The 13,639-nt window shown below is 42.7% G+C and overlaps 1 protein-coding gene across 2 annotated transcripts in view; it reads right to left on the bottom strand.

Annotated features, from left to right (window-relative positions):
* Window positions 1-13,639, bottom strand: part of SLAIN2 (SLAIN motif family member 2) — a 54,940-nt gene that overhangs the window by 14,536 nt on the left and 26,765 nt on the right. For both annotated transcript variants that reach the window (XM_075566822.1, XM_075566832.1), the window contains exons 2-3: window positions 6,793-6,941; window positions 2,750-2,917 (exon numbers count right to left, since the gene is read on the bottom strand). In XM_075566822.1, coding sequence (XP_075422937.1) covers window positions 2,750-2,917; window positions 6,793-6,941 — 317 coding nt within the window. The remainder of the gene's footprint in view (window positions 1-2,749; window positions 2,918-6,792; window positions 6,942-13,639) is intronic.

Below are 13,639 nucleotides of genomic sequence, written 5' to 3' on the forward strand. Positions count from 1 at the left end.
AAATAAGGTTATTTACGGTTTCCATATCGCGCTAATATCTAAAGTTTAATGTTTTATGCAGAGACTTGTACACTAAATACACCATACACAACAAATAAGTTATGGCGAGTAAAAAAGTGACAACCCCTCCAGAAGTACAGTAATTATAACATTAAACAGGTGCCCAAAGCTGGCCTACCCCATAATCACAAAATATAATGCTTCCACCAACACCAGGAATTCTGTGTAATGACACACAAATGAGCTGTCATACTGTCTTTTTGCTTCCCAGCCACTTTACCATGGATCCCTGAAAGCTTTACACAGCTATTACAGCAAAGCCTGGATTAAAAAAAGCATATGGCCAGCAAACTAACTCACAGCGATTCATGTTAAAGTGGAGAGAAGCAAAAAGTGATGCATCATTAGTGCTCATTTACTTGTCATTGCCCAGAATCCCTAGTTGCAGTGGAAGCGCTGTATGCGGTGTGATTAGAAGGCAAGGCAGGTTTCAGACATTTGAATGCGCTCATAGGTGTTCATCTTTTTTGACAAATGAGAATTTTAATCATGAAAATCTCCAATTAAAAATTAATGCAAGGAAATGGCTATCACAAGTGTGCCTATAACTTGCAAAAGTACAGTACTCATTGATATGGTTCATTGCCAAGAGTAGCCTTTCTTTACACCAACGGTGAGGTAATATGATACTGTGTTGGTATTTGCCAAGGGAAAAATATTCCGTTTAGGAAAAAGGTCTCCTAGGAAACCAATGCATGAGGACATAAATACCAAGGTGCACACTCTTATTCTACAAACAAAATGTGTGAAAACTATAAGTTTAACACAAACAGCTTTATTCATTAGAAACCTGCGGGAAAAGAAAATGTATTAAAAAATATATATTAGAAACACTAGTCACTGCAAGCAAGCCAAAGAAATATCTGTCCTATTTAGGTAGCCAGCAAGACATATTTTATCAGGAAGACGTGAAACGTTTGACCTGGTGCTCACAATTCTTAGTATTGTCACTCCTTTGATACCAATTCTCACAACCCAGGGGGAGCATGTGGGAAGAGACAACAAAGAAAACACAAACTAAGTGCAGACAATATCGTGTATTCAGACTTGGCTCTTATGTGCAGCCTACTCACAAGATGTTAGTAGGGTAAAAGCAATGACAGGATGAGTGGAATCTGGGGAGTCCTCTGGACACAGACAGGATGCAACTCAGGCTCAGAAGTCAGGTGCAAAGGTACATGGAGAAATAAAGAGAAACCTCCATGGTGCAGGTCAATGGTACAAAAGATAACTTTACAGAAATGCTAAAATGCGCACTTACAATTTAAAAATGTAAAATAAACATGTATCACTTAAAAGTGAATAAGGAGTGTTATGGTGGTTGCCGCAGCTCACCGCACCGCCGACTCCTCGTGGTTCCTGTGGGGTCGGTTTTCTATGGTTCCCTCTCCACCGCAATGTATGGGGATCACCTCCAGCACTCTCTCCGGCACGATACGTCACTTCCGGTGTGCACGATGACCTCCGTCACGTCACTTCCGGTACTGGAAGTGTGAGGATTGGTGCTGCAAGCTGTCACTCGATCCGTACCGGAAGTGACGCGACGGAGGTCATCGTGCACACCGGAAGTGACGTATCGTACCGGAGAGAGTGCTGGAGGTGATCCCCATACATTGCGGTGGAGAGGGGACCATAGAAAACCGACCACACAGGAACCACGAGGCGTTTGTGGTGCGGTGAGCTGCGGCAACCACCATAACACTCCTTATTCACTTTTAAGTGATACATGTTTATTTTACATTTTTAAATTGTAAGTGCGCATTTTAGCATTTCTGTAAAGTTATCTTTTGTACCATTGACCTGCACCATGGAGGTTTCTCTTTATTTCTCCATGTACCTTTGCACCTGACTTCTGAGCCTGAGTTGCATTCTGTCTGTGTCCAGAGGACTCCCCAGATTCCACTCATCCTGTCATTGCTTTTACCCTACTAACATCTTGTGAGTAGGCGTCACATAAGAGCCAAGTCTGAATACACGCTTCATTATTATAATATTGTCTGCACTTAGTTTGTGTTTTCTTTGTTGTCTCTTCCCACATGCTCCCCCTGGGTTGTGAGAATTTGTATCAATCATCTGGGACCAGTCAAGACAGTCCCTTCCAGAGGGTTTGAGCAGGGGGTTACAACCTTTATTTATTTATACCTCTCAGTTTATGGTTGCACTATTTTTAGTCACTTTAAATTGTTCACACTATTATATGTGTATTATCTTTTCACTTAATTATTAGTGAGCACTAGTATTCTATTAGCACCTGTTTTTTCACCATCACCTTGTCACTACTCCTTTGATACCAAACAAGAAGTTGCAGCCCCGGCATCACCAAAAGGTTTAATAGACAATCCCAAACAGATACTATAAACATTGTTTTGTAACGCCTTTAACCAGTTACAAGTTGAATTCCTTTTTTAATTAGGAAGAAAAAAAAAAAAAAATAATTACACACAAAATAGATATTGGTTGGAACAATATATTATCCTAAGTAATATTTATTTATAAAATGTTTTACCAGGAAGTAATACATTGAGAGTTACCTCTCGTTTTATGCCACCTCCTTCACAACCCTTTCCATATTACATGTCCAGGTGGCAGTCTGTGAAAAGACATTTGGTCGTACTCACTTGGGACCTATTGAGCACCAAGTTTGCATTGTTTACTTATTGAGCAAGGAAAGTACATGTGGGCTACTCACCTGTGCTGCTAGGAAGTACAAGTTGTCTCACCACTGGAGGTCTCACGGGGGTAGAGGAGGGAGAATTGAAACCACTGCTGTATGGACTTCCACCAGCATTTGGGCTGTAAGAACTGGCATAGCTGACTGAACTATAAGGAATGTTGTACATATTCTGCCTTTTGCTGGCTGAAGAAAAATAAAACATGCAAAATCAATAAGCCTCCATATTTTTCCACATTTAATGTACACTCAGTTTGCTAAATTGTTACATCTACCATGTGCATTTATTTGTTTTCAAGCTTTATCTTCCATATTGAAATGCTGTTCAAAATTAGTGGCATTGAGAATACAGATTGCCAAATTCTGCCAGTTAAGCGATAGATCTTTCTGTACCCCATTTTCAAGAAACATTTGTTTGTGTCACAATTCAAGCAAGGGACAGAAAATGAAGGGGGGAAAAAAAAAAAAAAAAAAAAAAGGTATTTTAACAATGAAGTGTTCATGTGCATATAAAAATGCAGCACAAAAGGACAGTCCAGCACACAGATCCTGCAACGAGAAGGGTGTTTGCAAACTATAGTAAACTAGGCATTCTAAAACTTTCACATTTAATATGCAATAAATCATTCAGATGTATGAATAAATGTTTGTGAGTGAACATACCGACCTGGCTAATAATGTGCAGGAAGGTTAGCATATGCCAAACATGACAGTGTGCACAAAAACTATATAATCACAGCACTTCTTGAAAAAAAAAAAAAAAAAAAAAACCTTCTTTATAAGGACATCAACAAAAAAATATTGACAAAAATATATATATCCTCATAGGAATCCAGTGTAAATAAAATATATAGATACATACTGTAGATCAGCGGTGCGCAAACTGTGGGGCGCGACCCCCAGGGGGGGCGCGACACTGCCGACGGGGGGCGCGGGGTTTACAGAGGCCCCGCGCGCTTCCCGAAGGCACTTAAATTAAGTGCCGGGGGAGCTGCAGGGCCTCTGTAAACCTAACTTACCGTGGCTCCGGCGGCTTCCTCCCTGCGGCGCCATGGCAACGCGGCGTCAAAATGACGCTGCGAGGTCATGTGACGTCACGTTGCTATGGCAACGTGACGTCATTACGCCGGAGCGCGGGTAAGTTGGGGGTGGGGGGGGCGTGGGAGTGAGGGGACAGCCGTCAGGGGGGCGCAGGGAAAAAAGTTTGCGCCCCCCTGCTGTAGATAACACAAGGCTTAACAGACTTGTGCCTTGGGCCGGAGTGACCCTTCTACAACTTTGGGTTTTTTTTTTAACACTATTTTGCTCTGAATTCCTGAGGTTTTAAATTTTAAATGTACACAAATTACATTACAATAAGCTAGTGGCCTTTCTACTCAATGTTTTTTGATCTGGCCCATTTGGACAACTAGTTGAAGAGCCCTGGTATGTGCTTAGACTCAGGAAGGAGTTTCCTGCTGATCTACAAGACCATATTTAATATCTGCTTCTCCACATCATTGAAACCTCTGATCTCAATTCAACCACGAGCTCCATTTATTCTATTGAAAGAAGGTTAGATGCTTTCCTGAATTGGAAGCTTCGCAGCATACTGAATAGGGGCCACACAGAAAGCCAAGAATTAGTAAGCAATCTCCGTTTCTTTGCTCTTTTAGTACAAAAACTAGATAAATCTATTATGAAAGGGAGCACAAAACAGAGTTTTCAGTGGCTCTGTCGCAAAATTTGGATTGGCATATTACACAGCATGGCACAGGTGGGAAAAATATCAGTTTTGTACATAGTAATTAGACTGTCACATCATAAATATGCATATGGGAACAGATTTTAAAAAAGTCATCCTGTTGTGAAAAAATAAACCCATCATGTATGGTTATACAAGGATACAGTTAAACATTAAAGTTTAAAATGTGAATTATGACCAACTAACGCTACCATTATTGGCGTTTACCAATTGGTAATAATTCTTTTAATTATATATATTTAATTGTTCAATTGGCCAATTATTCTTGTTTACGGAAATATTATTTCCTTTCTATATTTCTCTTGCCGATTCCACTACGGTGCTGCCAGATTCTATCATGCACGTCCCAAAATTAGATTTCTTATTTTACATTACTCTGTTCTTAAACTCCCTTTCCTTATTCATAGTATTTTTTGTATCCTTCCCCATTTCACTTTTATAATAAAGGTCCAAAATATTTTTTTTTTTTTTTATATTCAGGCAAGTAGTATTTTACTTCATTTTGGTTTATATGATGACCACATTCTTTGAAGGGATTATTTGATTCAATATCATTTGGGATAAACTGGAGTAACTACAGGCAAAAATGTTTATTTCTTTTCTTGTTCCACAGAAGTAACCAAGATACAATTATTAGCTGAACATTTAAGATTATGGAGCAATAAGGGACTATAATAGATCATTTTAGTGCTCCTGTGAAAAAAAATTAATTTGTCAAAAAAACAGGATGAAGTCTGGTACAAAACAAGATTAACCTGAACTAAAATGGTAGTGATATGCTTCATAGGTTAAAACCAGGTAATTGAGGCCTTAAACACACAGACAAGTATAACTATTATAAATAATACAGTATATAAAGATTTATGCTAACATTAAAAAAAAAAAAAATCCCCGCCCTAAATTGGAGGTTACAATATCCTTTACTCTTGTATTGCTTTTACCATTACCCTCTATTCTAATTTGCATTCAGACATTGAGTGGGTGTCCATAAAATCTGATTACTGCTGGGTGGGACCCCTTTTGTAATGGACAACACAGAAAAATGAGCATTAAAAAACACACATATACACATAAAATGATTCACGGCATTTTGATATCATGTTCTCATTGGGCCTAAATTTGACTGCAAATTTGGACTTGTATCGGCCAAAAACTCCAAGCCAACAGAAGTTATAGACTGATAATTGTCAGCTTCAGATCATATTGAGAGACCCTTAAAAGGTTATGAAATCATTTGAAGAAAGGTAAATTACACTGGTAATTTGATGGCTTGTTTGCTTGCTAAGTGGGACTTTAAACTTAATTTTTTTTTATTTAGAAAATCTAGACGACAAGATGACCGAGAATCCCTTAGTGGTAAATTTTCAGATCAGTAGAAACAAATGGCAACAGTATTTTACACCATAAAAGGTCAACTGGAAAAGGTCATCTTGACGCATTTTGATCGAATATTCACATAAGTTTTGCAATTCAACAAGTCTCTTTGTACCCTTTCACCCTACAATAAAATAACACAATGGTCCTTTCTTCTTTATAAAGTGTTCAGAAAATCTTGCAACAGTTCTGTTAACAGCAGCTTGGGTAACTGCAGTGCCTTAAATTCAGAGTTTGCATACATTATTGGTGTTAAGTCAGTTTCCAAAGTAGTCAAAGAACACTTTACAGATGGAGTAGCCTTAAAAATCAGTAACACAGGTTAACAGAAAAAATAAAAATGTTATTACATGGTTTGATGCAGCGGGCCCGAACACCATTTCAGCTCCGCAGACCCCCTGCTGCTTCCACAGATGCTTGCCACCGTAGGGGATGCCTTGAAAAGGTGCAGGTCACACAAGCAGATAGGAAGTCATACCGGACGACGTCACGGCTTCCTGTTGGCTTGTGGGACATCTAAAGCGCCATTAGATTAAGGAACAGTTTCTCTGCCTGCAGAGATACTGGCACCACTATGGAGGTAAGCATCTCTGGAAGCCGGGGGTCTACGGAACTGAAATGAATGGGGTTCAAAGCCTGTAACAAAAAAAAGCAAAAAGTTAACCCGTATTTCTGCTGTAAAAACAAGTTATAAGGGGGAAAAAAATATCTTGGGATTTCCTGCCCGGGAGAAACAATATGGCCACAGTGATCAGCCTAGCTCTGTTGGCCAATAAAGTGTTGTGACAACATTATTATACATCTCTGCAGCTTTCAACTGGGTGACGTTACAGCCATCTTAGCTTATCTTTACAAATACTGGCAAAATGATACACTTTATTTTGGGAGGGAAGGGCTGCTTTAACAAATGCCCCAAACAAAATATTGCACACGCTGCACTCACCTGACAATGTTTGTTCAAGTCTATGGATGAGTGACTTTTTAGCACATTCCAAATCAGGACTTGGATTGTCAAAAACTTGCCTGCACCAAACCAGTGGACTTATGGATTTCTGCAAAGGGGTTAATTTTTTCTTTGGTGAAGTATACAACCTGAAAATAAAGTAAAAAGTATTAGAATTCATTATGCGAGTCTTGCTGCTTTTGTGCCCTCACAAACGGCATATAAGCAAAATGACGAGAATTACAACCAATAATGTAAAGCATCCCTATTTAAATGGCACATTTTACCCCTTGATTGCTGCCCGACATGTATAACCAAAAAGGTCACAGCGGTGTTTTTTTTTTTTTAAACAGTTGCACCCAGAGGTGCCTCCTTATGAGACTAAAATGGGGACATCAGCCTGTACATACTGGGTCAGGCAGCCCCTCAAACCCCAGAATACCCTGGAGGTCTGATTGTTTTACCCGTGATCTAGGAGATTCTTTATTTATATGGCAGCAACGAGGAGATAGTGCTAACATTGGGGAAGTATCTCCTGTCCTGCGTAACTTGGATAGCGTCAGTCTCAAGTCAAGCTAAAATGGGAACATCCAATCTTCCCAATTTAAGGGGGCTTGCATCCACAAAACCCACGTTACTGGATATAGCATTTTCCTACATGGACATTTATAATGGCTGCTACTGGGCGGGGTGTGTGGGTGGTCTGGGGCAGGGTTCTACAAAGTTTCATAACTTTGAGATACCGTAGCGGACACTCACTGATCAGCCTAGTTAAATTCTAGACTTACAAAATAGATGCATCAATAAAAATAAAAAATAAGACATTTTATCAATTTGTCTCCGGAGCACTTACTTACAAATCCTATTCTTATATCTTCTGGCAGGTTTAAAAGTGATTAACAACCATACATATATTGTGTAGTTGCGACACCGAATAAAATATTTGTATACCTTCCTATTCAATTGACTTAAAAAAATTAAAAAATATTTTGCATTTGTAATGACATTACTGATATACGTGGGCAAAGAATTGCAAACCATAGATTTTATGATCTACAAGAAAGTAAATTGCATATGATTTGCTGAGGTTTATATTAAGAATATTATTGTTATTGAGGCTTGAACATTCCGAGAACCAAAAAGGTCAACCTTCTTTCAGCACTCACCGGATGAGTGTGGACCTGTATTGTAGTCAGGGCCGCCAGCAGCGGGGGAGAAAGGGTACTGGCATCCCGGGCCCCTTGGGTCAGGGGGGCACGGCCGGGCGCCAGTTAATTAGATACATTAAAAAAAAAATAATAATAAAAAAATGGTGGCGATTCCCCCGCGTCCCGGCACGCATGTGCAGGGCCCGCTCCCCCCGCTCCCAACGTGGGATGGAGGGGGAGGTACCCGCTCCACCTGCGGCGGCCCCTCCCCCACCCCCCCCTCCCCCCAACATGGGACGGAGGGGGAAGTACCAGCTCCTCCTGTGGCCTGCTTCCCCCCGCGGCCAGCTTCCTGCACTCCCCCCGCGGCCAGCTTCCCACGCTCCCCCCGAGCCCACCTCCCCTCCCGGGCAGCTGCCGCGGGGATATCGGGAGCAGGAGGGGAAAGAGTCCGGCGGCAAGCTTCACCAACCCGGTCAAGGTCAGTCACTGTCACCCACCCAATCACTGTCACCCACCCAGTCAATCACTGTCACCCACCAAGTCAATCACTGTCATCCACCCACCCAATCACTGTCATCCACCCACCCACCCAGTCACTGTCATCCACCCACCCATCCAGTCACTGTCATCCACCCACCCATCCAGTCACTGTCATCCACCCACCCAGTCACTGTCATCCATCCACCCACCCACCCAGTCACTGTCATCCACCTACCCACCCAGTCACTGTCATCCACCCACCCACCCAATCACTGTCAGCCACCCACCCACCGTCAACATTGACTCACCCACTGTAATTCACCCACCGTCAACATTGACCCACCCACCCACCCACCCACCATTCATTCACCCACCCACCCACTCAGCCACCCAGGCAGGCAGTCACATGTCTTTAGTTGAAAATATAAAAATAAACAGGTTGCATTGTAATGTTTTTTTCTGTATCACAATAAGAAAACAGTTAAGTAAAAGTTGCGCGCTAAAAAAGATTTTTTCGTGGTAGGTGCGCTATGGGTTCGGGGGGGGGGGGGGGGGGGGGGGGGCTGCTCCTTTCATTTGTCCCGGGCCCTATGATTTCTGTTGGCGGCCCTGATTGTAGTCAACGATTTTAGTGCAGCAGAAAATTCTAACATCTCTCACTAAGGAGCCCAGGATTTCATATAGTGTCTATCACAGCTGTCTCCCAGCAAATAACATTGCACTTAAGGGTTAGTCAACATGAATAGGAGACCATTGGTGTAATGGCTATATGGATACATCAGGCTTGATCCTGGAGCAATGAGTATCACGGTTCAACTCTGTGAGCACCCTCTGGTTTTAAGGAGAAAAACAAACGAATACCCCCCCTAGGTCTGGGAGATTGGTGCTTCAAAGTACATAGCAGCACAAGGGTGCAATTTACTTTTTAATTGCATTTTAAACAGGTGTGTTTTAAAAAGATGAACAAGGGTACCAGTTGGCTATTGAGGGGGAAGGGCACTCCAAAAGGTGTGGGGCAGTGAGTAAGGTTTCAGGTGGGAGAGGGCTTTCAATACAAAAGGGGTATACAGAAGACATCCTTGAGCAGATTAATTTCAAAATATTGTAAATTAAGTAGTCCAAAAATAGCAGGGAGAGAGAAGAGAAAGAAAAAAAGGAATAGTGAAGAAACAAGGGGGAAGGGGGTGGGGAGGGAGGAGATGATGGGTACAAGAAGAAATAGAAAAAATAATAAAAGAGAATATGGAAGAGGCAAAATAACACATTAAAAACATATAGAATATAATTACAACTATAAATTCCAATGTCATATTGTGAAGTATAGTTAAATCATAGTGCAGAATCATAAGAAATACATCTCAGAGGAAACAACGCAGGTCCCATTCAATATTTAGTCCATTGGGTTGCAGTGTTTGAAGTGTGAAGATCCAGTGTGCTTCTCGCTGGTGCAAGAGTTTAATGCGATCTCCACCACGTGGGGGTGATCGGATATGTTCTAATGCTATACACTGTAATGACCCTACTGAACCCAATGGACAAGTATTGAAATGAATAGATACCGGTTGCAGCATATCTTTATTCCTTATAAGTCTCAAAAGCTCAAGATCACGAATCTTAAGAATTCTGCTAGTGAGGCCCACATATTGTTTGCTGCATCCGCATATCAGTAGATATACAACACATTCTGTCTGACATGTGATGAATGATTTAATTTTGAACCACTCCACCCCCCTTCCCCTCTTGTTTCTTCACTATTCCTTTTTTTCCTCTCTTCTCTGTCCCTGCTATTTTTGGACTACTTAATTTACAATGTTTTGAGCAAGTTTAACTTTTCTCTATTTGTTAGTTATAATAACATTGAGATATGGCTGACATGATAAGAAAATATTATGTTTGCAGTTCAATATTAATTATAATAGTCCTAGATACCAGGTTAATTGGGAATTATTGCATAGAGGCTGTATGCCTAGCATAGTATCCCTGTTTATATTACATTCAATATATCATATCTGGCATTTAGAAAACCACAAATTATATATAACTATACAATGAGAGCTATAAGTGGTGCTTAAACATGATTTATTGTGAGCTAGATATGATTAAAGCAATGTTGGTATATCAGGGGTTAAATTTAAGTCCATTTTCGCGGGCTTTTTTATGTTGAAATATTCAGGCTCATACCACATCTCCCCACTCCAAGACGAAGCGCTGATTCTAGCGTGAAACGCGTTGAGGGGGAGACTGTGGTGTAGCTGTTTGTTCGTGAGGGTCCAATAAAGTTTGTGTTCTAACCCGGAAGTGCCCTGGAGTTTGTTACATGCTGTAGCGCCGGATTCCTTTCTTCCTTTGCCAATTTCTTCAGAAGGCTGCACGTCCAGACATCGGAGATCAGGACCAGGTTTAGGAGCCTACATAGGTAAGGTTTTTCCTTCCCGGCTTTGACTTTACTTTGGCCCATGCATACTCTCCAGCTCCACTATTGTGACACACACTGACACCTAGTGTGCTTCTACCAAGCTGCCTGAGTGCAGGACAGATTTCTTTCACTTAAGTAGCCAGTGTGCCCAATACAATCCCCCATTTTTATCTTGATTTAAATTTGTAAATAGGGTTCAGTAGTTTTAGTAGGCAAATATATGGTAACTAAATATGAAATATGCCAACAATTTGATAATACTGCAATATTTACATCCAATATGCCATGTCAAGAAAAACTTTGTGAACCCCAATGATAATTATAGAATTTCCATGATAACATTCCTGAATCAAAATCAGTCTTTTCTTAAATATCAATATGATTTATAGCCAATTCCATGTCTTTTGAAACAAAATGATGTATGAATTTGACAAACAATGAGTAGGAGTCAGGGTATGTGCAAAAGAGGCGAAACCCTGGTTTTATCCGCTAGATGAAAAAGGGATAATAAAAATCAGTTGTTTAAATACTTGGGTAGATCTTCAGGGGTGAGTTTAGAGATCAGAAACTTTGGTCTTCACCATATAGGCGTGTGGAAACATGCCATGATCAAAAGAAATCTGCGGACCTCAGAAAAGCAGTTATTGATGCTCATCAGTCTGGAAAGGGTTACAAAACCATTTCTAAGGATTTGGGGCTTCCCCAATGCACTCCTCAACAAATTAAAAGTTCAATACCACAGTCCCTTTACTCAGGAACGGTCTTCCTACCATAAATGTCTCCAAGAACCGGCAAATCACCCAAGACATCACAAAGAACCCCAGAGTAACATCAAAGGATCTGCAGGCCACTCTCGCCTTGGCTAATGTGATTGTTTATGACTCAGCTATCAGAAAAAGACTGAACAAGAATGGTGTTTATGGAAGGACAGCCAGGATGAAACCACTGCTCTAAAAAACACATTGTTGCTCGTCTGAAGTTTGCCAAAGAACACAGATGATCCACAAGACTTCTGGACAATGTTCTCTGGACAGACGAGTCAAAGGTATAAACTTTTGGCCCCAATGAGAAACATTGTGTTGGGTGAATACCAAACACTGCGTTCGAATGGAAGAACCTCGTCCCAATCGTCAAGCATGGTGGTGGGAGTGTGATGTTTGGGGATGCTTTGCTGACTCGGGACCTGGATGGCTTGCCATCATTGACGACCATGAATTCTGAATTGTATCAGAAGATTCTAGAGAAGAATGTCAGGCCATCCATCCGTGAGCTGAAGCGAAAATTGGGTCATGCCGCAAGACAAGGCAATGATTCTAAACATACAAGCAGATCTACAAAAGAATGGCTGCAGAAGAAGAAATTCCACATTTTAGAATGGCCTAATCAAAGTCCAGACCTAAACCCCATAGAAATGTGGTTGGACCTGATGCAAGCTGTCCATGCAAGGAAGCCCTCAAACGTCAACGTGTTGAAGCAGTTCTGTAGGAGAAATAGGCCAAAATTTCTTAAAAGCCGATGTGAGAGACCGACCAGCAGATACACAAAACATGTAGTCATTGCTGCTCAAGGGGGTGCCAGCAGGTACTGACTAAAGGTTCACATACTTTTTCACACGTGGATATTTTATGTTGAATCATTGTGGGGTAAATGTTGAAAACAGATCATGTTTTAGTGTCACTTGTTTGATCAGGTTATCTTTATCTATTATTAGGACCTATTTAAGATCCAACATTTTAAAATATTTGAAAATCCTAAGGGATTCACAAACTCTCGCCACTGTATAATCTTGTTAACCATGTATGCCAATGTACTGTATTTTGTTTGCATATGTATTTGCATATCTTATACTATATTAGTGAAAGCACTGTATGCCTGCCTGCATGCATGCATGCCAGCCTGCCTGCCTGCTGGATGTCCGGTGTCCCTAGGGGAAATCTCATTGGTCCCTTGGGCCGCCCCCGCACACCTCTCATTGGCCTGAGGCGGAGTGACGGCCCAAAGGACACACAGGGACACAAACACACACACAGGGACACAAACACACACACAGGGACACACACAGGGACACACACACTCACTCACACACACACACACACACACACAGGGACACACACACACACACACACACACACACACACACACACAGTAGGGGGGGGGGGGGTGTACATTAGCAGCATTGTATAACCCGGGGGGGGGGGGGGCTCACATACCCGCCTCCGCCTCTTCCTCCCCGAAATCAGCCTTCACACCCGCGCGCACGTCCTCCTCTCCCCGTGTCTCCCGCGCTTTCAACCCCCCCCCCCCCCCCCCCCCCCCCGGCGCCGCTACAGTGAGCGGAGGAGCGAGTGCCCGGGACACAGCGGGGGAGCGGCCACCACAAGCTGCCTCCCGCCTCAGTTCCACGTGGGAGCGGCCGGACGGGTGAGTGAGCGGCCTTCACCCACCCCTCACCCCCCTTCAAATCACCTCCCCTCCACCCCCCCCCCCCCCCCCGGCGCCGCTACAGTCAGCGGAGCGAGCGAGCGCCCGGGACACAGCGGGGGAGCGGCCACAACAAGCTGCCTCCCGCCTCAGATCCACGTGGGAGCGGCCGGACGGGTGAGGGAGCGGCCCGGACGGGTGAGGGAGCTGCCGGACGGGTGAGTGAGCGGCCGGACGGGTGAGGGAGCGGCCTTCACCTCCCCTCACCCCCCTTCACCTCACCTCCCCTCACCCACCCCTCACTCCACTTCCCTTCCCTTCCACCTCCCTCCACCCCCCCTTCACCTCCCCTCCACCCCCCCTTCACCCCCCACCTCCA

This window comes from Ascaphus truei, chromosome 1, assembly GCF_040206685.1.
Source record: "Ascaphus truei isolate aAscTru1 chromosome 1, aAscTru1.hap1, whole genome shotgun sequence".
In the NCBI taxonomy this organism is placed as follows: domain Eukaryota; kingdom Metazoa; phylum Chordata; class Amphibia; order Anura; family Ascaphidae; genus Ascaphus; species Ascaphus truei.